Source organism: Neopsephotus bourkii, unplaced genomic scaffold (genome assembly GCF_033783945.1).
Source record: "Neopsephotus bourkii isolate Nb327-2 ecotype Australia unplaced genomic scaffold, CSIRO-AGI_Nbou_v1 NB_1375, whole genome shotgun sequence".
Classification (NCBI taxonomy): domain Eukaryota; kingdom Metazoa; phylum Chordata; class Aves; order Psittaciformes; family Psittacidae; genus Neopsephotus; species Neopsephotus bourkii.
Genome location: NW_026901854.1, coordinates 42,416 through 65,356, shown reverse-complemented (window position 1 = coordinate 65,356; position 22,941 = coordinate 42,416). Strand labels below are relative to the sequence as shown.

At 42.7% G+C, this 22,941-nt stretch overlaps 1 protein-coding gene and 1 long non-coding RNA gene across 3 annotated transcripts; one reads left to right on the top strand and one right to left on the bottom strand.

Moving 5' to 3' along the window:
- Positions 1–498: 498 nt before the first annotated feature.
- NFE2L3 (NFE2 like bZIP transcription factor 3) lies at positions 499–17,380 on the top strand. 2 transcript variants are annotated; one of them, XM_061367277.1, is made up of 4 exons: positions 499–673; positions 12,641–12,742; positions 13,680–13,763; positions 16,136–17,380. In XM_061367277.1, exons 1-4 carry the CDS (start codon positions 665–667, stop codon positions 17,345–17,347), a joined length of 1,407 nt encoding a protein of 468 aa, XP_061223261.1. In that variant the 5' UTR covers positions 499–664; the 3' UTR covers positions 17,348–17,380. The 2 variants fall into 2 exon arrangements, with proteins under 2 accessions (XP_061223261.1, XP_061223260.1); XM_061367276.1 differs by lacking the exon at positions 499–673 and having other exon boundaries at positions 12,473–12,742.
- Positions 13,033–16,137, bottom strand: LOC133219772 (uncharacterized). Its single transcript, XR_009727522.1, has 2 exons — positions 13,898–16,137; positions 13,033–13,757 (listed from the first exon to the last, which is right to left on the bottom strand). It is a non-coding gene; the product is annotated as an uncharacterized LOC133219772 (long non-coding RNA).
- Positions 17,381–22,941: the final 5,561 nt, after the last annotated feature.

The following is a 22,941-nucleotide window of genomic DNA, read 5'->3' as shown; positions in this document are numbered from 1 at the left end:
CTCTAGCATGAGAGAGCAAGTTCAGGTAGTGCTAAGTAGATGGGCTGTGGAAAATGCAAAAGCAAAGGCATTGGATAGATATTAAGACACCAGGTTGATTGCAAATAAAAACTGTACCGGTATTTATTTTATTGTATTGTATTTTATTTTATGATTCTAAGAACCGGGAGGGGGAAGAAAGTTTCCTACCAGAGGCAGGTGGAGAAGAATGTCTTTGCATTTTCGCACTACTCTGTTCCCTCCCCAACCTCACCGCTCCCGTACTTTCCAACCCGAGCTGCATCTCCAGCTCGCTGCAGCCAATGAAGGCTGTTTCTCGCTCCGGACACGCAAGGAGCTCCCCAGGACACAGGTGGGGCGCGGGTGCGCCGGGTGTCCGCGTCCCCCTCCCGCATCTCCATCCGGGGGTCGGGCCGGTGCGGTGGCAGCGGCACGGGTTAGTGCCCGGTCCGTGTCCTGTCCTGCCCCCCCCCCCCCGCACCGGCGATGGGCGGTGCTGCCGCCGGGCACTCTCCGCTCACGGCCGCCCCGCGCCTGCCCGCGCTGCGCTGGCAGCCGGACCTGCCCCAGCGGGTGCCAGCCCCGCCCGGGGGAGCCGCCCCTCGCCCCGCCGCGGCTGGAGGATGGGGCGGCAGCGGCGGCCTCAGACGGAGTCGGGTGCCCCATGGCGCAGGTAAGGGAAGCGGCCGCGGGTACCGGCAGCCTGGCAGAGCGGGGTGCGTGCGGGGCGGGCAGTGAAGATGCGGGGCGAGCGGTGGGGACGCTTTTCTGAGAGACACCGCCGGGACACAGCCAGAAACGTGCGGGACTGAGCCGAGCGCTGCCCGCTCCCGCTGTGGGCCCCCGTCCCGGGAGCGGGTCACAGGCAGCGGAGGGCAAAGCCAACCCAGCGGCAGGTTGCACAGTACTGCCGTGCGGCCTTCTGCGAGGGCAGCGGCTGGTGGCGGCTCTGCAAGCGCCGGAGCGGGGTCAGCCCGTCGGAGCTCCCCGGCCTGGACACATGCATTGCCCCAGCGCAATGGCAGGGCTAGCACTGGAGCTTCTGCTTGGTGTTTCCGCCGGAGTCGCTCAGTTTATTTCATGCGGGCACACAGGTCGAGGATGTCATGAGGCGGCAGAAATGCAGCTTCTCCACAGCGCATCGTGACAAGGAGCCAAACGGCACCCCTCATGTTAGGAAGGGCATGTGTATGTCGTATTCAGGTAACTGCACTTGTCAGAAACATTTCTTACCTCTTAGGAGTCTTACTGTGCCAGGGCTAGCCTGCAGCATCGGTGTTCCTGCCTCTGTTCTCAGCGTGGCATCTTGAACAATAGACCCAGGCAGTAAGTACCCAGCAGCGAGGGCTGGCTTCCCTATTTCGGTCATGCAACATGCGGTCCTTACTGCCTGTGTGCAGCCGCCCGGACCCTCATCCTGCGGAAGAGCTGTGTACGCCTGTAACTCGGAGATTAGCCAAGCCGCTCAGCTGCAGGGGCTGCTCTTCTGAGTTAAGTTGCTAATGGGCATAGAGTTTCGTTTTTCCTCGAGTGGTTTATGGTCTGAGAGTTGTGATACGCTGTGCGGATACAGGAGGTATGGTAGATGGTGGTTTTGTGGCTTTGATGTTAAGTACATTTTGAAATACCAAGTTGAACTACCAACAGTTTTCAAGCTGGTTTTGAACCATTATGAATAGCTGGTTCTTATTATGAGTTAATGAATCAGCACCAACTGATAATTGTTGTATTTGTCTCACATAGTCAGTTTTCTTTTTTTCCTCTTTTTTTCTCCTGTTTCCTTCTGTGTTAGCTTGGTTATTTTTGTGAAGTAGTTGCAAAACGGGTTGCAACACCCTAACTGTAAGAGATCACTCCTTTCTGTGGAGAGAAGATGATTCATTTCTTTGCTAAAGTAGGTCTGGGCCTCTCTCTTACACACGGTTTAGTTAAGTGGAAGGATGATTGGAGCAAGATAAGGCAGTGTTCAGTTCTTGACCTGAAATGTGAAAACCACCGTGCCCCTTCCACCAGGCTTCTTTTGGACCTGAAGACAGGTCCATAACAGGAAACACAGAGGAAAAAGTTGATCTTTGTGTTAAAGGTGACCTCTGTAGGTTTGAATAAGCCTGCTTGTACTGTCAAAATGTTATTGTAGAGTATAATGGATTTCAAAGTGTCTTAGCTGATTTATAACCTTCATTTTGCCTTTTGTAAAAACAGACCTGACCTATTTTTAACATTTCTCTTATCCATGCTAGATCAGGCCGAGGAGTCTGTGTAAACAGATGAAAGTGATTGTTTTGTTCTGTTCGGTATTGTGTGGTGTTCTGAAAAGTTAGCAGCTGGATTCAGTCACCCCTGGATTAATTTTATTCATTGGGCTCCAGTCCCTGCTGAGAACATCACTGGCAACACAATGTGAGCTGTTGATCCTCGTCCTTAGGGAGCTGGTATTTAAAACCACTCTGGGAGACAACTGTACATGAAAAAGAAACTTAATTCAGGGGCTGAAGCACACTGTTGGAGCGTGCTCAACTGTACGGGGTTGCCTGGCCTATGTCTGTTTTGCGCTAGCATGAGATGTGCTGCATTGTTAGGGCAGCCTGAGCACTTTGATGATGAGTAAAGCAAACAGGTGGGTTCCTGCATTCACATTGCTGCCTGGCAGACAGGGATCAGCCCTAACCTTTTTGTATTCACTGTGTTCCTGTTGTCCAAAAAGCAGATTCGTGCTTGGCATTGATTCGGAGAAACTCCAGGAACAAACTCGCCAACAAAGTTTAAGTTGACAAGCAGGAATTCTTTCTGCGGCGCCGGGAGACATGGGGGATACCTCCTAACATGTATCACCGTATTGCTACACAAGCCGTCCTTACATAGTCACTGGGCATATATACGTATTCGTGAGGTTACGCGAGAGTTAGCGAGAGTTACATCGTTTTCCAGAAAGTTGCGTGCATGCTTAGACAAATGTGATGGTGGTCTTTAAGGGTCGTTTACTTCTCCCAGCAATCTTCATCACTTCTGTCAGTCTCTGAAGCACCAGCTTAATTAACATTACAGACTAGCAATCACCCTGTGCTTCTACATGTCAGTTAGTTTAACTGTGCTCATCCTGGACATCTGCTAGTCCCAGATACTCTCCATCCGCAGGTCCCCTTCTTTTCTATTTTGTTTAGGTCCTGAGGTGACAGAAGATACAGAGATGGCAGAGTTACTGAATGACTTCTTTGTCTCTGTCTACTCTGCTGGAGGCAGTCCTGAAGAGCCCTGTACCGCTGAGACCCCGGATGAAGATAGGTCAACGGAGCGGTCTGCCTTAGTTGATGAGGAATGGGTTAAAGACCAGTTGAGCAATCTGGACATCCATAAATCCATGGGTCCAGATGGGATGCACCCGCGGGTGCTGAGGGAACTGGCTGAGGTCATTGCTAGACCGCTCTCCATCATCTTTACCAAGTCTTGGGAAACGGGAGAGGTGCCTGAGGACTGGAGGAAAGCAAATGTCACTCCTGTCTTCAAAAAGGGCAAGAAGGAGGACCCGGGTAACTATAGACCGGTTAGCCTCACCTCCGTGCCTGGGAAAGTGATGGAACACCTTATCCTTGGTGCCATCTTAAGGCATATCAAGGATAAGAGGGTTATGAGGGGCAGTCAACATGGCTTCACCAAGGGGAAGTCGTGCTTGACCAATCTTGTAGCCTTTTATGAGGAAATAACACGGTGGATGGATGATGGCAGAGCGGTGGATGTGGTCTACCTTGACTTCAGCAAAGCGTTTGACACGGTCTCCCACAGCATCCTTGCGGCTAAATTGAGGAAGTGTGGTCTGGATGATCGGGTAGTGAGGTGGACTGTGAACTGGCTGAAGGAGAGAAGCCAGAGAGTTGTAGTCTATGGGGCGGAGTCTAGTTGGAGGCCTGTATCTAGTGGAGTGCCTCAAGGGTCGGTACTGGGACCAGTATTATTTAATATATTCATCAATGATTTAGATGAGGGAATTGAGTGTACTATCAGCAAGTTTGCTGATGACACTAAGCTGGGAGGAGTGGCCGACACGCCAGAAGGCTGTGCTGCCATCCAGAGAGACCTGGACAGGCTGGAGAGCTGGGCGGGGAATAACTTGATGAAATATAACAAGGGAAAGTGTAGAGTCCTGCATCTGGGCAGGAACAACCCCAGGTTCCAGTATAGGCTGGGGAACGACCTGTTAGAGAGCAGTGTAGGGGAGAGGGACCTGGGGGTCCTGGTGGACGACAGGGTGACCATGAGCCGACACTGTGCCCTTGTGGCCAAGAAGGCCAATGGCATCCTGGGTTGTATTAGAAGGGGGGTGGTTAGTAGGTCGAGAGAGGTCCTCCTTCCCCTCTACTCTGCCCTGGTGAGACCTCATCTGGAATATTGTGTCCAGTTCTGGGCCCCTCAGTTTAAAAAGGACAGGGACCTGCTGGAGAGAGTCCAGCGCAGGGCAACTAAGATGATTAAGGGAGTGGAGCATCTCCCTTATGAGGAAAGACTGAGGGAGCTGGGTCTCTATAGTTTGGAGAAGAGGAGATTGAGGGGTGACCTTATTAGTGTATATAAATATATAAAGGGGGAGTGTCACGAGGATGGAGCCAGGCTCTTCTCAGTGGCAAACAATGAAAGGACAAGGGGTAATGGGTACAAATTGGAGCACAAGAGGTTCCACTTAAACCTGAGAAGAAACTTCTTCTCAGTGAGGGTGACGGAACACTGGAACAGGCTGCCCAGGGAGGTTGTGGAATCTCCTTGTTTGGAGACATTCAAAACCCGCCTGGACACGTTCCTGTGTAACCTTATCTAGGTGTTCCTGCTCCGGCAGGGGGATTGGACTAGATGATCTTTTGAGGTCCCTTCCAATCTCTAACATACTGTGATACTGTGATACTGTGATACTGTGATACTGTGACCTAAAACTATGTCAACTACCTTCAAGCACCGCAGTTATTTTCCGTTACAAAGCCATCAAACTTAACCTTACTTAGAACTGATTACATTGTGCTTTTGTGCCTCCTTGTCTCACCATGCAGTAAACCAATTCCAGGTGCTCAAGAGAGATGTGTTTATTCAGACCTGGGTGCTCTGTGGACTGTTTCACAAATCAAGCACATCAATGCCAGTTTTCTTGTTCCATTTGTACACAAAAGTTAGAAGGTGGTACAGACGCAGTGATTGCTTGCAATCTACGAATACTATTTGCAGTGCCATTCCTTTTAACCACTATGTGTGTTCAGGGGAGGGGTCTTCAGCTGGGCCATGGGCTTTTTGACCCATAGGTGTAATTTTTAAATGTGTAATTAAAGTAGTTCACTTTGGAACACTTTAAAAGTTGGTTTCGCTGCCAAGTTGGTTAATTTAATAGTCATTTTGCCAAGCTGTCAAATAACTTACCCCTACTACAAGCAATCCTAGATGTTCTCCTTTGATCTTTCAAACAGGACCAGGACCTGGTTTTCACTTATGAATTCCTTATTGTTAAAGAAGGTCATCTTGCCCTATGGCCAAGATCCTAATACATACAGTAACTATGATTACCAACAGCAGATGTACAATATATTCCCAGCAAGCTATTTAATTCGATCTGTTTCTGTAATCAAATGTAAATTTGCTGATGAAATGTAAATGCCACAATATTTTCTTGCCTTACAAATAACAATAGCAAAATATGGTCTGAAATACATGTTTTAATGAAGAAAACAATTGTAAGATCTCAGTCTTGTTACCCATTTTCTTGGATGGATGTGTGTAACAGGGTTCAGCAGTAACTGTCCTGGGTTCAGCAGTAGCAGTCGTTTTCATCCTTCTTTAGTAGCTGGTGCAGTGCTGTGTTTTTGACTTTCAGCCTGGGAACAGCGCTGATAACTCCGATGTTTTTAGTTGTTGCTCAGTAATATTTACTCTGACCAAGGACTGAGTCTCATGCTCTTCCAGGGAGGAGAGGAAGCCAGAGGAAGCAGAGACAGGACACCTGACCCAAACTAGCCAAAGATGTATTCTGTACCACAGCACATCATGCCCAGTATATAAACTGGGGCAGTTACCCAGAAGGGCTAGATCAGTGCTTGGGTCAGACTGGATATCAGTCAGCGGGTGGTGAGCAGTTGTATTCTCTTCCCTTGTTATTTCCCTTATTATCATGACTAGCGATAGCAGCAGTGGTTTGTGTTATACCTTAGTTACTGGGCTGTTCTTATCTCAACCTATGGGAGTTACATCCTTTCCGTTCTCCTCCCCATCCCTCTGGGAGTGGGGAGAGGAAGGGGGGAGAGTGAGTGAGCGGCTGCATGGTTCAGAGTTACTGGCTGGACTTAAACCATGACATGGGATCAGGGATAAAAAGTGTTTGTACCACAGCAGAGATCACGTTAAGAAGTTTTTTGTTATGAATCCTATCCATAATTCACTGTCCTACATTACCTACAGAAAGTTGTAGCAGGTGATTGATAGAAGATGTGCTCCTGTGGCTAAGGGTACTAATTTAGTGCCTTTGTGCTGTTCTGATCTGGGGCAGCTACACAATCAAAGCTTGTAGGTTTGGCTGTCATGGATGCTTAAGACAGACTATAGTACCAGGGCTCCTGCCTGGGTACCGTGAGTTGTATCTTCAGAGGGAAAAAAGAAAAAGGCAAAAAACTTCAGCTTTGAATAGGCAGGAAAACATGCATCAGTTCATCCAAGGAAATGGAATCATTTCTGTAGTAAAGAAAGCTGATTGAGGTCCTACCATTTGCAGACTGCCCCTGACCAAGACGCTGTGTGACTGTAAATTTTGGTGTTTTAAGCACAGAAAAAGTAAAAAACCTCCCCAAAACAACCAAACCCAAACTAAAAAAAAACAAAAAATGAAACCACCAAACCCATGCAGCTGACACTGGATATAGGTCTTATATTGGTGGGGAAAAGAGAATCCATCCCACTGGCACTAATCTGGGATGTAGTCCAAACTCTGCTAACTGCATTTTCCTTAGGCTTCTCCCTATAACCTGTCCCAGCACTTTTAAAATCAGTTATGTTTGGCCATAAGTCCATATGCACAATGAACAAGACACATTTTCCAAAGCACCTTAAAAACTGGGGGGAAATGGGAGGCCTGAAGATGTTGCATCAGTCCTGTGTATAAGGCAATAGTATTCACAGATACAGAGGAAGTCTCAAAAAGTCTGTGGGACAGCAATGTCTTAGTAAAAGATCTTGCAAGTGTTCAGAGCTGCCCTACTTGATTTAGTGGTTTTCTTTTCTCTTTCTCTCTGGGTATCACTGTTTCTGTGCACGCATATATGTGTGTGCATATGTATGTAGACTTTTGAAGAAGCGAGTATAATAATTTGGTGGATTCTTTATCTTTTGTGGAATATATATATGGGGAATTATTTAGATTAGCAGGAATTAACTATGTAGCTCTTCAGGTTTTTTATCTGTGGCCTGAATCTTACAGTTCTCACTTCCCCAAATCTCACTTTGTCACTTTCCAAATCATGTAAGCCCCCAAGCACTGATGTCTGTGCAGCAGAAGAGGCAGTGCCTGCATGGGGCAGCAGTTGCTGCACTGGGTCATTGCGTGTACATAGGACATGACCCAGATTGGTGCTGGACAGAAAAGGAAGGCCCAAGTAGGTTTGTTATATCTGGGTACATTATAGCCTTTACAAAAGATTTTGAAGCCCTTCAAAGAGCTGTATTCCTGCTCTAATTAATAATTAACAGCATAACATTGGGGATGCTTGTGAATTACAGAAGTTAAAGAAGAAGATGCACACTGGATAATTTGTATTGTTAACACTGTAGTCTCTATGTTCATGCTCAGAAAAGCAGTTTGGGTCAGGTTATGTAAAACCTCATACATGTATAGTTCTTTGAACACTGTTAGGGTTTCACAGTATCAAAGCACTAGAGGGGTGAATCCTGGTCTTTTGGTACCATTTGAAGTACTTACACAGGGAGAATAGTTCGAGTTACAGATTCTTTCTCTTGGTGTCAGAAGCTTGGTAAAATGAAGGTTTATAGAAACCAGGTAGGCTTTTTCCTGAGGGCTTTTCTCTAGTCCATGTGAGAGCAGTCCCACTGAAGCTGTGTGCTTACCTTACAGAACATACTTCAAGTTATTCTTTTTTCTTTTGAACTCATTGAGCAAAAGCACATGGCAATATTGCTGTGGAGAGACACCTGCAAATAGATAACTGGTCTGGGTACCTGCTCGTGGCTGGCTCTTGCCCACTAGCCAGAATTCAGCTAAAAGTTAAAGAAGAAGGTGTGTGAAGGACCTACCATGTGGTGTTTCAGAGAGAGGTGGGGTAAGAGAGGAGCCTCAGGCATTTGAGGAATTTATTGTCCTGAGAGACTGTGATTTCGGTTTTTGTTATGGTGTGCTGCAGGAGGCACAGGGGTTTGAAAAACTAAAGTCAAACAAATGGCCAGGAAGGATGTAGAGGGAATCAGTGATGTGTGGCTGACCTCCACCTGCATTTTCCTGCTCCCTGGAGAGGGGGGAACGTGTTCCTGGTGTAGGGTGTGCATGGGAATTGTATGTGAGAGGAGATGAGTGGTAACAGGCATAAAGAAGAAACAACTTGAGTGTGGTAAATGTGAGAAATAGAAGAGGAATTACATACAGCAGCAGAGGAAAGGTAAAGATACTCAAATCACAACAGAAGCCAAAGTAACAGACTGTCGATTTTGACAGCACTCCCTGTTCAGAGCTGTGAGCTGGCAGGCATTTTGAGTTGCAGTGAAGCTGATAGCCTGAGAAAATTGGGAGCTGGATAACTGAGAAAGTAAGCTTGCCCTGGAGGGCTCAAAAGGAAGATATCTGGAATTAAGCTGTGGCTAAAGTTTTATCAGAAAAGGTGGTCCCTTCATACTTGTATGTTTATTCAGTGGTGACTGTGTCTAGCCTGGGTAAAGGTGGAGAGAGAGAGAAAGAAAGAAGAGTCTCTTACAGAACTCCAGTGTCATGTAGTTCATTGACCACAATAGAAAGCATCTTGGGACAGCAGAGGCTTTTTTCAAACTACTTAATCTGAGAGAGTGACTGAATAATAACTTTCATTATATTCACTGTGAGAGATGTTGTATCCTTTAGGTGCAAAACAACCGCACAGGACCAAATGGATGGAGTGTAAAACTGTTTGGTTTATGTTCTAGAAGCAGTTCTAAAAGTTCATTTTGAAGGGGATGTTGAGCTGTCTTCAGCATGAAAACTGATGTCTTCATTGAAATTAGCACCGATACTATTTGTGTCTGTGCCTTCAACTTACACCCATCTCTGCCTCCATCTGGGGAGTAGGTTGGTGTAAATTCTGTGTTTATGCTGAACATGTAGAGTGCACAGGGTGTGTGTGTTTTCTGGTAGCTGACGTAGGTGAGCCATGCTATGTAAAGCCCTAGCACTTTCATTTCCGAAATGCATGTGGTTAGAGAGATGCTGACAACTCACTGCAACAAGTGGAGTGCCTATAACAGTGTGCATTTGGTTGCAGCCCAGATGGTATTACTAAGATTTAGAGTAGATGTGTCATAGGCATTTGACAGGTGCCACATTTGGAGTCACAGTTATGTACCATTTGATTTACTCAATTGCATTAGTTAGCATAGTTTGTTGTAATTTTTTAGCCTAGCCACATATAACATAAAAGTGACTTTGCTATTTGGTGTTTCCATCTGCCATTCTACTCTCCATGCTTTCTAAACCCTTGCTGCAGTTCAAACAATGAAATATTCTTCTGTTCCTGTGTTTTCAGGATATTCTAAGGCTCATTATGAATATAGAGAAACAACAAGAAACATTTTGCTTTTTAGCTGAAATTAAGTAGGTATCAATTGGTAAGATTAATTATCATCACGTTTTAAGTAAACAAGCAAAGAGCAACATCAGTAGCCTTAGAGCTATAACAGGTCTGCACCATTAAATGTAATTATTAATTGTATTTAATCCTACAAAGTAGTAAAGTGAAACTACTGGTTATATTACAAGAAGCTGTATTTCTTTTGCCTAACTTCTGCTGGTGTGGGAAAATTTTCTGGTAATGGTGCTTAATTAGTCAAACTATGGCAAAGATCACCAGGTGTGTGCTGCATCTTTTCAGGTAGCAGCAAGGAAAGGGCCAGTTCTACAGAGAAGTCCAGTTAGTAGAGGAGAAAGGGACACAAGTTTGCAGAGAAGCATCTCAAAGGTTAACGACAGTAATGGAGCAATTTAAAGCTTGACAACTAAAATAAGGAGAATGCAATACAGAGGATTAGAACATAGCATGTGAGCAGGATGCACAAACACAAATCAGCACAAACGTGTCCTTTTGCAAATAATGGTGGTTATCACTGGGGTATTTGTAGAGATAACTCAGTCTGAGTGCAGTGAAACAGCTTTCCTGGGGCAGGTACCTCCTGTTCCTTGATGCTGTCTGTACACCCAAGCAAACCACCCTGTCTGCTCTGTTCTGTTGTGGCAAGATGTTTCTGTTACTCCACACCTAGTTGAGATATTTCTGTACACATGTAGCTATGTGATTGTAGCGGTGCTTGCTAACTGCACACTGATGAGTAGCTGAAAACGGCTTGCTTATGCTTCCTGCTGCTCTTAGAGATGGGTCTTGTTCACCCATTCAATGCATCATGGTAGATCTATTCATACTTGAATATCATTACAGTTTCTGCTCCATACACATTCATTTATGGACAACGAATAATAGGTGGGTGTGGGAAGCAAAAGGAGATATGCTGAGGGGTAGTTTGATGTATGTGCATTCAATTAATGTTGAGATCTTTATACTTAACTGGAAACTGAAGGCTCTATTTTTAATGTAGTAAGAAACTCTGGAAACCTGCCAGAGCTGGCAGCATCCTTCCAATGAGGTGTACGCCAGGCCGCCCACAGAATCATACTTTCTCTCACCTCCACATTGATTCTTGGACCACTTTAAGGAGCAGAGTTAATGCAGATTACTATTTTTCATATTCCAAAGACTGACAAACGGAAGCTGATAGTTGACCTGTGATAAGTTGTACCTTAGGGAAAGGGCAGATGCTACTTGGTTAGAGCTCATCTCTTCAGCCTACGAGGCTGGTGAATAATTTGGTAAATCAGACTTAGCCTCAGATTGCGCTCTCTCATCCAACTGAAACTGGTAAATGGCGGAAGCAAGACTAGAATTTGAGATACCTTTTATTGTTTTACTATGGTTTTGAGGGAGCTTTAGTGTAGATGTTCTGCCTTGTGCTTGCACAGACGTCTTTCCAAATGCAAATTGAAGGTTGTTTTCAGATAGGGCTGCGGTTTACCTGGAACCAGCCTGCTGTGGGAGGTGTGAACTTCCACACCTTCCAGTGGCAGTAGTGAAAAGGCTGCTGAAATAGAGGGGTTTGGTGATATTAAGCCTTCTACAATCAGCAAAAGTCAGGTTTTTTTTCTCTGTACAGAGACCAACCACATGTGGTCCTGGTCTAGCTCTTGGGCCCACAGTGGTATTACTAGAAGTCAACTACTGTTTCTTCTGCTACCATTAATGCAAAATAAGCAGCAAGTCAGAAACACTAAAAGTGGCAGCACAGTACTGAGTAAGCAGTATTTATACCTAATCCCTTATGTCATTAGATGGGTATTCAGAATGCAAAATTAAGCTATCTTTAAAGAAATGCCTTATTCAAAACGATGATATGTCTGATTCGGGGGGAGGTGCCCCTCCTATTCTTTCCTTAGAAGTAGCCTAGCAATCGATCCCAAAAGATGTGCGGGCATGGGAAGAAGAATGTTGTTGTTGAGCAGTATTTTTCAGCTGCTCTTCATCACTGGGAAAGAGTAACAAGCTGTTGGGAAGTGTACTGTCAAGAGTAAACCTTTAACAGCATAATCCAGGGGATTTTTGCTAAAAGCCCGAACTGAGAAATTAAGGGGAAAGGCTGTGATTGTGTTACCTGATTTCCATATAGAGTGTTTCACTGAAATGATCCCACATGTAGAAATGGGTGCTGTGAACAATCTTACATGCACTGTACCTGTGCCACCACTGTTGTGAAAAGCTGGTCACAGGGCCATGCTCCTTCAGAAACTGCCCTGGTAGTGGGGGAAACAGAGTTTTTTAAAGGGTAGATAACTTACTGTAGTAGCAATCAGTGTCAGCAGGAATGAGCATATTTTAACATCATCTGCTGGAAGAAGAAATGGTACTAGTAGTTAGATTAATCTTCAAAGTCATACAGTGCAGCACTGTTAAGCTCATTCAGTAGAGACGGTATGTTCCCTTTGGTACACTACAGTGAACAGTCATGATTGCAAATGTGAGACCCTTGGTACATTGGCTTGGATACATTGTTGTGAAATGATGTCCATTTGATAGCCCAAACTTTCAATGAAATCACATCATCATGTGTCTGTTTGAGAAGAATTTGTTTCCAGTGTTTATGAACATCCATTTATACTGCAGATGGGCTCAGTACTTGGGCACTGACAGAAAGGCAGTGACTACGCTCCTGAACTGTTGTTTTTCATTTTGCCCACCAAGTCCACACAGAGTCAGTTCATCCACATGAATGAATGGTGCAGTGTGTATTTCATTTGAAATGCTGCAGTTGTGGAAATAGTGCATTTTAAAGATCAATTTTGACAGCATCCTGCTTCATGGAACTCTTTTATTTGTGTCTTCAGGATGTTGACCTGAAAGCATGCCAAGAAGTTTTGGATGCCTGCTGTCCACACCAAGAAGATGGTCAGCTGGAGCTGCAAAAGGAGAAAGAAGATATAAATCAAGTAAATGATGAAAAAAAATGGAAAGGAAAAGTGTGAGAAGGAAGTGAGGGAGGATTGTCTTGTTACTGATATAGTGACAGAAACAGAGTGCATGGTTTTGAAAGGAGTATTTGATTTCATCTTTTTGTTTGGAATGTCCCTTGCAAGGTCAGGAAAGGAGCAGTGACTTCAGACAGCACTTTGTGTAGGATGCCCCTGTACAGCTTTTCAAAACCTGCCCTCCCCTCCTTCCCAGTGCAGTTTATGTAGTTGAAATGTTCTACATTTTACAGAAACCACTTGCAACAAACCATTTGTCAACTTGGTTTTATTTTCTCCATCGTGAAGGTGGTGCCTTTGTGGGCAAGGAGTTTTTGGGGGGCCTACAGACACTAGAGGTGTGGCTGCTAAATTACACTGTTTTCACCATTCATGAAAAGATTGATGCTCAGATGTAGAATTACATTTGGGAAAATGGATTGTTCAGATCTTAACATGTATTGTAATTACAAGGTGGAGAAATAATAATGTTAAATGGAAACATCTGCAGTTTGGGTTTTGTTCTCTCTGAGAGCTGCAATGAAAAGACCATTCTGTCTTCTTGAGATGTTGTAAGAGTTGAGAACACTGGATCCAGGTTTCTTGCCAGCCCCTCTGTTCACCGCTGCCCTGGCAGATAGGCTTTGAAACAACACTTGATTTTTCCACAGTGGTGGGTAAGTGCAGCCTTGAAGAGGAGGGAAGCCCAGTTCTGCTGCAGAGTACGGACGCTCCTGCCATGGAGTTATTCTGCTTGATCTAACAACATGACGTATCTCCCATCAGGACAAAGACTTGATCCAGGGGTCAGCAGCAGTATTTTACAGAGCTATGCTCTATTTCCTCACAGACTTGCATTTTTACCTCCTTTTATGTAAAATAACTGTGCTTCATGAAGCATTTGTTTCTTCTCTCACAGAGCAACCACAACCATGTAGATTCCCTTCTCTCCTTAGAGAGCTATTCACAGCTTCTGTCATCGCAGATGGAAAACATGCTAGAGGTAAATGAGAAAGCACATGCGTTGCTAATAGATTGGAATACAGTTAGTGATTATTGAATAATGACTTACTCTGTTTTATCCAGTAATCTCCCACCCCAGAGAATGTATCAGCAAATCAACGTAGTTAAACTTACCTGAAGACATTAAAGACACCTTTTGCAGCAGTTCTGCTTGAAAAACTTTCCTCAGTAACTTGTTTGGGATATGAAAACTGCAAGTTCCTGTCTTTGCTGTGAGCTGGTGCTCAAAGTTGGATGGAGCCACTGGGCAACATAATTAGTAGAACTAATAATTCCCCTTCTGAAACCTAATCCCAATTCATATTGATACAGCAACTCAGTAGAGCAACACTGAGTTATTAAGCACTGGCAGCCATTAAGCACTTGTGGTGAAAGATTACAATTGTCATAAATATTGGGTCAGGTGCTTACAAGGATTCTGCTCTCAAGAACAGATCCATCTTCTCTGCAGATCAGGTCAGTCAGCATTAGGAGCAAACCCATTTTGTTTTCTTTTATCGTCTGTGCTTCTGATACTGTTTGCTCTCTGGGTTCCCATCGTCACAAAACCCAGTTGCTATCTTAATTGGAGTCTCTCTGCTCTCCCACAGCTCATAGCTCCAACTATTAACCATAAAGCTACTCCCTACATTCCTTTCTTGCAGTACTCCAAAGGCATCTTACATATGCTTCCCATTGAAGGAGCCTTCCAATGTCATTAGTGTTTTCCATGTTAAGTTCATGCTTATCTTTAAAACACCCTGTTTGGGGGAATCTCTAGGTTGGATAGTGCCTCCTAGCCCATAAATTAGCCTCCTCCTCTGTTCAGCTTTGGTACTGGATTGCACGCTAACAAGGTTCAGAAATTTGTCAGTTTAGTTTTATCTGTTGTTTTCATAGTTTGAAAGGAATTTGGCTGTAGACTTTGGGTAGCTGTAAATTTCACTTGTATATTTTATTTTAAGACTATTAATGCACTGCCATCTTGTGACAACCTATCTGTTGAAAATGGATTGCTTGTTTCTTCCAGGTAGCAAGTCTTTGCAGTGTGGTATATTTTTTCTATAGTTAAGCTTGCTAAGAATATTCATTTATTTTCAAGAGCTTAATTGAAAATACCAGCTCAATCTCACAGACTACTGGTGGTCTAGTACAAGGTAACTCTCTAGGAAGAGTAAGACAAGACTTTCTTCTGTTACCTGAGCTCCCAGTAAACAGAGAACTCGAGATGTTCTGGTCTTTATTGGTACATCATTCCTTCCCTGTGGAAAGTGCTTTTCACATTGTCTGTTCAATGAACACCAGTCAGAAAAGTCCTTTCCTGCACCACAGTAGGGATGCTCAGCTATGGAGGAATCCTGTCATACACTTCCTACTTGATGTATTTACATTCTTAAGGGTTTTTGTATAATCTATTTTATGACTACTCTGCTTGTCAGCAAGTGCCCTGACATAATCTTGGGTAGTGGCTTTGTACTTCTAGGACTCAGCAACCATAAAACCCAGGCCCACAGAAAGTGGGTCTTAATGCTACTGCGACACTCGTTTATCATCTGGACCTCAGGTCTGAGAGAACATACAGCAGCTTTATTTTTGTAAAGAAAAATTGAGTTCTAATTTAAAGTCAGAAGACACCTACAGAATGTGTGATCTGGGGACAACACCACATACATTTCCTCCAAATTGCTTAGTAAAGGAGTTGAAATGTAGACACAATACGCCTCAGTTAAGAAGGGGCTAAGTCAAATGTGGCAGCTCACTGCCTCAAAAGCTTTATGAACTGAAAGAAAAGCAGCGAGACTGTGACAACATGATCTTAACATTCCTGTCCTACTCCTCTCTTTTCTTACACCATTATTCTCACTGGCTAAGTCAAGACCCACAAGTGAGTTAATTATCTTCTTTACAGGGTTAATCTTCTAACAGTTCAGCACCTTGAACCAGCTCACCCTGGAATCTGATGATCATCAATACCACTACCAGGAAAGGGTCTGCTCCTCTCAGAAGGGCTTTTTCTTAGACCAGACCTGCTATAGCTTGTAGGCTGTAGTTTGATGAACACTTAGCAACAGTCCCATTTCTACTTCTCAACACTCACCAGTCCCACACTGTCCTTCATGATATCCTTCTCCCATCCCTTCAGTCAATTTTCTTCTGCACCCTTCCAGCTGACATATGCTAACACGTTATGCTTCATAGAAATGGGAAGCAGTATTCAGGATAGCTAAAAGAAGACTCTAACATATGAAATTTTTACTTCAAGAGAGTCAAATAGTGGAATATTAAAAACCAAGTTCTTTAAGACTGTAGGTGTGGGATGTAGAGGCATTCATTTTATAAAAAGTTGTGGTTTTCCCCTCCATCATCTTTTAGGCGAGGTTACTGGAAGATACACAAGTTGCTACTTCTAACAGAGGTCAAGACCCATCATCCTCACACCAAAATGTAAGTTTGACCCAGACACTTCACCACTGTTTCAGTCCTCACGATGCCATGCTACTAAGAACAGACTATTCCACTCAAACAAGTTCAGAAACAAGACATTTACAAAGGCAAGAGTCTTTTTCTCAGTCAAGTTACAGTATCACAAATCCAGAGTCACTTCATGGGTCAAATTTGACAGTGTTGCTTTCAGCTGCTGACATTAGAAACTTAATGGCCCATGATAATTCTGATGAAATTAAATTCATGTCTTTGGCGTTGGAGAATGGCTTTAATGCCACAGAAGTTTCTCAGCAATTTGAAGAACCTGGCTCAGATATGGGATTGTCTTCAAACCCAAGTCACAACACCGTCTATTACTCAGTCAGCAGTGAAGGTGCTGTTGAGTACAGTAACGGTGTGAAATCTGCTTCCTCACTTGAGTTAGGGACTGTTGGAGGCCATTGCCAAGAACACGCTAATTACGGGCATGTGGAATATCCAGGTAATGCACAGTGTTCTAGAGAAACTACACTTCAGCAGTTTCTTCATAACTACACTTACAATCAGCTGCCAATTCAAGCAGCACCCTCTCCAGTGCATCATCATCAGATGTGGACGAAGAAACCCAATGAAGTAAAGGATAGGTGCTATAATTTTACTGATACAAAACTTACCAGTGATGAATATCGTGCACAAGCGCTGAGACTACCATATTCCGTTGATGAAATGGTGAGCATGCCTGTAGACTTTTTCAATTCCATGATCACAAAGAACCATCTGACAGATACTCAGGCATCACTTCTGCGTGACATCAGACGGAGAGGAAAAAACAAGGTCGCTGCCCAAAACTGTCGTAAACGCAAAATGAATGCAATTCTTACCTTGGAAGAAGATGTGTATAATCTTCAAACACAAAAGGAGAGCCTTAAAAGGGAGCACTCTCAGTGTAGCAGATCAATCAGCCAGATGAAGCAGAAGCTAAACAACTTGTACCATGACATCTTCAGTAGATTGAAAGATGACCAGGGCAGACCTTTTAACCCATGCCAGTATGTCATTCATTTCAGTAGCGATGGCAGAGTTTTTGTAATACCCAAACAGCTGGTTAAATCTGAGCAGAAACACGATAATGAAAAAGAGCAGAAACAAAAAGATGGCTAAAGATGACTTTATTTTTCCTGAAAGAGGGATATTTGTGTGATGGCTGCAGAAGTCAGTGACTACAGCAGTACAAACAGAAAAAAGTACACTTAAGGAGCAAGATAACGTTCAAGGGTCTGGCAACAGTGACCTGATACAACGTCTACCAGCTGATGCATCTATATGAGGAAATCTTTAGTTTTAATTAAATTGAAGGAGCTAGGCCATCAGTGTAACTGTAGTTACACAGACCTATATAAAACTAGGAATTTAGTTTCTGGGGAGAACATGAGTGGGGGAAAAAAAGCCAGCTTTAGATCAAAGTTACACATGAAAGAAAAACATGATTTAGTGCTCTGTACTTGATTCTTAGTTAATAGTTCGAAGTGACCTTACTTTTTTATTGTTAGCACTGAAAGAAAAATTGTAGCTCAAATTCATCTTAGAATTCACTGTGGATTTAAGTATTCCGAAGAGATAATCTCTGCTTTGCACTTGTTCAGAACGGTTCTGCCTTCCCAGTTTTCCTTTTGAGGAAAGAGGCCCAGGAGGCTGTTGCGTATTTCCTCACTACTTCCACCACCATAGCTCCAGGCAAACATAACGTACCAATTAATTTTACAACTCACAAGGTCAACCTGCAAAGATTCTGAAAAATAAAAAAATTATCTGATTCACTATTGCCTTACCTTCAGCTTCTGCAACTGGAAGACTACTTTCTTCTGTGAAAATGAGTGGTGAATGAATTCCTATTCTTTTTTCCTAGCCCATGATATATTTACTCATGTACTTTTCTATCCCTATTTGAATACCTTCCTCTAGGAGAAATACTGAAGGTTTTATTTTTAAGCTTTTTAAAACTGGTAAAGGATTTAATTTTTTTATTCATATATGTACATATATATATTGATTTCTCCCAAACCTTTAATTAAATTGAACCAACCATTTTTCTGTAGTTGTGATAATGAGGTTACACTCCAATAGTGGCTCTGAATTAAGAGCTTTTGGGCTTGATACATATTTGCACTATGAAAAGGATGTTTTATTCACTCATGATTATTCAACAACTTACCCTTTTCTATTTTACAACCTGAAAAGAGTTTACAAAGATGGCCTTAAAGGCATGTAATGAATGATAAAGAAGGAATGTGGAAGTATATTAGTAAGAGTTTTTAATTACTAGCAAATGGATAGCAACAAATACTTTTTGTATCTTTTTGTAAACAAAACCCATAAACTGAGTATACTAGAGAAACCGTCATTGGTTTCTCTAGTCACCATGACGACAACATAGCAACTTCATAGTCACGTATAACAAAACACTGCACCAAACACATAAAAACTACACATACGCACAAGTTTAAATTCTAAATTACACCTTTAAAAGAAATACTATGCCATTAGCGTGTAAATCATGTTGTGTACCCTAACCCAGTAACCAGCATCAGTAACCTTTCTAAAAAGGGAGTACTGCCTCAAGCACAAAATGCACTATTGATCATCACTAATGAATCGGCCACTTTGTATGTTTTGCTGTTTTATATTAAAATCTTTCTTTGAACAAATATGTTTGTTCTTCAATTTATCAATTTGCCACCACTGCAAATTCACAGCAGAAACTTTCATTAGTGAGATCCTGAATTTTTTACTGGTTAAAGCATTGGTGTGAAGCTTATGTAGCCTACCTGGTATCAACAAGGAATTTCTCTAACTGCTGGCTCATGAACATCGACCAAAACATATAACAGGTAGCAGATCTATATGATGAATTGTGAACTTCATTTCTAGATCCACAGGGTAAAAGTACGTTCAAGTCTAGTTCTTGGCCCATGTGCACAAATAACAGGTTGGGCCCATAACTGACAGAACCAGAAGCTCAAGTATTTTCTGTTTTAGGACCTTGCAATACACAAGTTTCTACAGTCCTACACAGGAAGGGATTAAAAAGAACAGGCTACACCCAACTTGGTAACAAACAGTTGAACATTGGCACACGCTGAAAACAAGGAAGCACACAAACTCCTTCAGACCACAATCCTAGTAAGCAAGCAGCATGCTCCAGATGACCCATATAAAGACATGAGCCCCACTCCCCTTACCTCAACTCCATCCCGTTATTTTCCATGTGCAATGTGCAGGTAGCATGAACTGTCCTCAGCTCATTCCACTCTCATCATCGCTCAACACCTACCTTTAAAAAGTTTATGCACGAATCTCAACTGAGAACTAGCCACTATACCCCTACAATATCTCAGGCCAGTTAACATTGCAGACTGAGTTGCACCAGGCACCGAGCTGTACGCCTGGATGCACCATGACGTTTTCTCAAATCTTCGGCTACCTCCCCGAAGACTGTAAGCAGAATTCAGAACAAGGTCATGCTTTTTTAATTAAGAACTGCCATTGTTTCACCTAAAACCTGTTGGTAATTGCTGGCTTTCCTCCCACAACAAAGGGCTCCTGTTCAATATACTTCATACAATGGCTTTACACTGTATTTTCAATCTGTATACAAAAAGGAGACACTGCACAGGAGTCAGGGAACTATTCAAACCAGCATTGTTTTGTTTTAAGAGACAGAAGCCCCCCCCGACTTAAGTCTATTGGTACTAGTTCAGTGCCAGACTGTAACTTTCAATAAACCAGTATCTCGTGTCCAAACCAGGAACTATGCTGTATATGACAGGATGTGGTATCTCACCCTGGAGCCAGTGTCTTGTGAAAAAGCTGTCAGGACTGTATCCTACTTTACTAGATACTAACATGGAAAAGTTACCCATCAGTCTGAGAGGAACGAGAACCTTATTTTATGGAACTTGTTATACCACTATAGAACTGCGAAGTGGAGGTTTGTAGTTAATTCTTCAATGAAACTTTGCTACTTCCTTAAACACTTTTCAGAACCTGAAGCAAACAGACCTGAATAAAATATAACTTCTATTGTAACAGAAAACACAAAGTCAAAGCTGTTAGTACAGCAACAAAAAACTGGAAGTACCACCATCAGTGTTCTCACTGCAATATTGTTGCCATGGTAAAATTTCGGTCTGTAACACAAGTGAACTGCTTGTTTGTTGATTAATAATGAAAAGAGGTTATCCACAAGAGGTTAGAAAAAAGACTAAGTACAAACAAAAAACTTGGGTGGTGACAGAATCAGTAAACATGGATTACCTTCCCCAGTACTGCAACACACATCACGACGACGGAGCAGCATTAGCTACTAGCTGCTCTTAGATCCACACCTTTCTATAGAAGCATTCATCAAAAGTGAACACAGATCAACCACCCTTTATTAGAATACCCTAAGCACCACTTTTAACACATCAGGCTGAACGTTCACATTCATGCATACTACCAGTAAAGCCCTCATGGAAGAGACATGCTATGCTAGAACACGCCACACACTTTGAATGACTACTAACAGCACAGCACTGCACTGAAGTGCAGCTTCAGCTTCACATTTTGGTTTTATTCAACAGACTTGGCCTTTTACAGAAAGCTACAAGTTCACACTGTCCTGCTCAAGGCTTACAATCTAGCTTTAGTAACTGGAGTAACAAACTTAGATGAAAGGGCGAAAACAACTTCAAGATCAGTTTGCCTGTTTCAACAGCTCAGTATTGGTCACCCACTACATTTTTATGTTATGAGAGTCAGAAGCATGGTTCTAACAGGAGTGAGGTAGAGGCCTATAAATGAAGTGACACATAGCACCAGGTTCTAGTGAAAAAATATTTATTAAATAAACCAAATAGAGATGGAAATGCAGTCATCTTAGGTTCTATTACTGTAGCATACCTCATAAAACCATTGTGACTTAACTCCACCAAACGTACCAGACCAATGTCAGTTTTAATTCAAGAATGCCCAAAAAAGGACCATGAAAGAGGAAGCTGGGGAATGGTGGGAAGAGATGGGTTGGTGACAACTTAGGGGGAACACCAGTTTTCTAGGACTTGTCCAGACACCTTGTTCATACAATGCACCAGCACAGGCCACTGCAAACTACATGGTCCCCAAACGTAGTATGTTCCTAACACTCCCACAAGTCACACAGCCACTTAAACAGTTTATTGCTGACAAACCATTCTTGGTTAACTGCAGTTAACTCTTGACAACACGAACTTCTGCTCCAAAGCAAAGACACTACTGTTAAAAAGGACAGTACTTCATCAACATTCCTCAAGAAAACCTTTCTATGTTATGCTCTCAGGCATTCCTACCAGTATAAATGAGAACCTGGCATCTTCAGGAGGAAAAAAAAAAACCAAACCAGCACCTCTATGGGATGTCACTTGCATGACTGTCACTTGAAAACGAACTGAAACAATTAAGTTACAAGGAATGTTCTGTTCCAGCATGTCCTGAGCAAATCATCCCTTTCACAAATATGCTCAAACTGCCAAAACAAACTCAATTGACAGCTCCTTCAAAATTTGTATTTCTTTTCATTCCCAGCAGTACTGATTTCATTTCCCAGATAATGTGTACATTTATTATAAAACAAGAAAAATATATAAAAAAATGACAAAATCTTCTTCCCCACATGCAACACAGTAGTTTCTCCCAATTTTACAATGGTCAATTCTCTGATGAAATTTTGCTAGTTCCCTAAACACTCTTCAGAACCTGAGGCAAATAGACCTGAATAAAATTTAACTTTCATTGTACGTAACACAGAGAACTCAAAGTAGCCAGAACCACAGTACAGACCTCTGTATACCACCGCTTTCTAAATTGCAAGTCACATATTTTAGCTTTTGGGATTCTTTTCTTTCCTCGTACAGGTTACCAACAAGTTATACTCTTTCACACCCTTCCCTGAGTTTACTGCAGAAAGTATCTGCCAGGGGCAAGCTGGGCCCAGTGCCAACTTGATCCTTTGTTCTTAGTAAGCATATTGACCAGCAGTGTTAGCCTTACTTTGAAAATTAAGTCAGTAGGAGTGACAGAACCCTAGTTATTTGAAATTTAAAGACCAGTAACTGACCGTACACAGTTGTTTTTATTGAAGTTGCTTTCTCTATCAGGCTGACTCAAATGGGCGACTTCTCTCAGTGAACTGATCAGCAAACACTGTGTCGCATACTTAAGAACATACCGAGAAAGAAATGTCATGAAAGTTCAACAGTGTAAGCTTTCAAAACTTGAGATACCCAGTAACTGTTTTCACATACTGCCATCCCCTATATGCTTCCTTCCCGTCACCAGTAAGACCACAATTAAAACATCCTCATTATGAAAACCAGAACATATTTAAAATTCTATACCTTGCTGCAAAACTACTGAGAGAGTTTTAAGTATCACAGAGAGAAAAAAAAGTATTATTCCCCTTTGAACCATTGGTTTATTTTTTAATGTTGTATGAAAGTGGACTTGGCAACTGTAAGGAAAAACTTCCATCAGCTAAATCTAGATTACACGAAAGAATGCAAATTCCTTATTATCTGGTCAACTCGTTCTGTTGGAAAGAAGTAAAGTAAAGCAGATTTTGTGCATCTTCACCTCCTGCTTCCGCTGCAGCCCACTGGTTACCTATGCAAGTATTTTGAAGTGCAATTTAAGAAACAGAAAAAAACCTGTATGTGAGTCCTTAAACAGTATTCTGAATT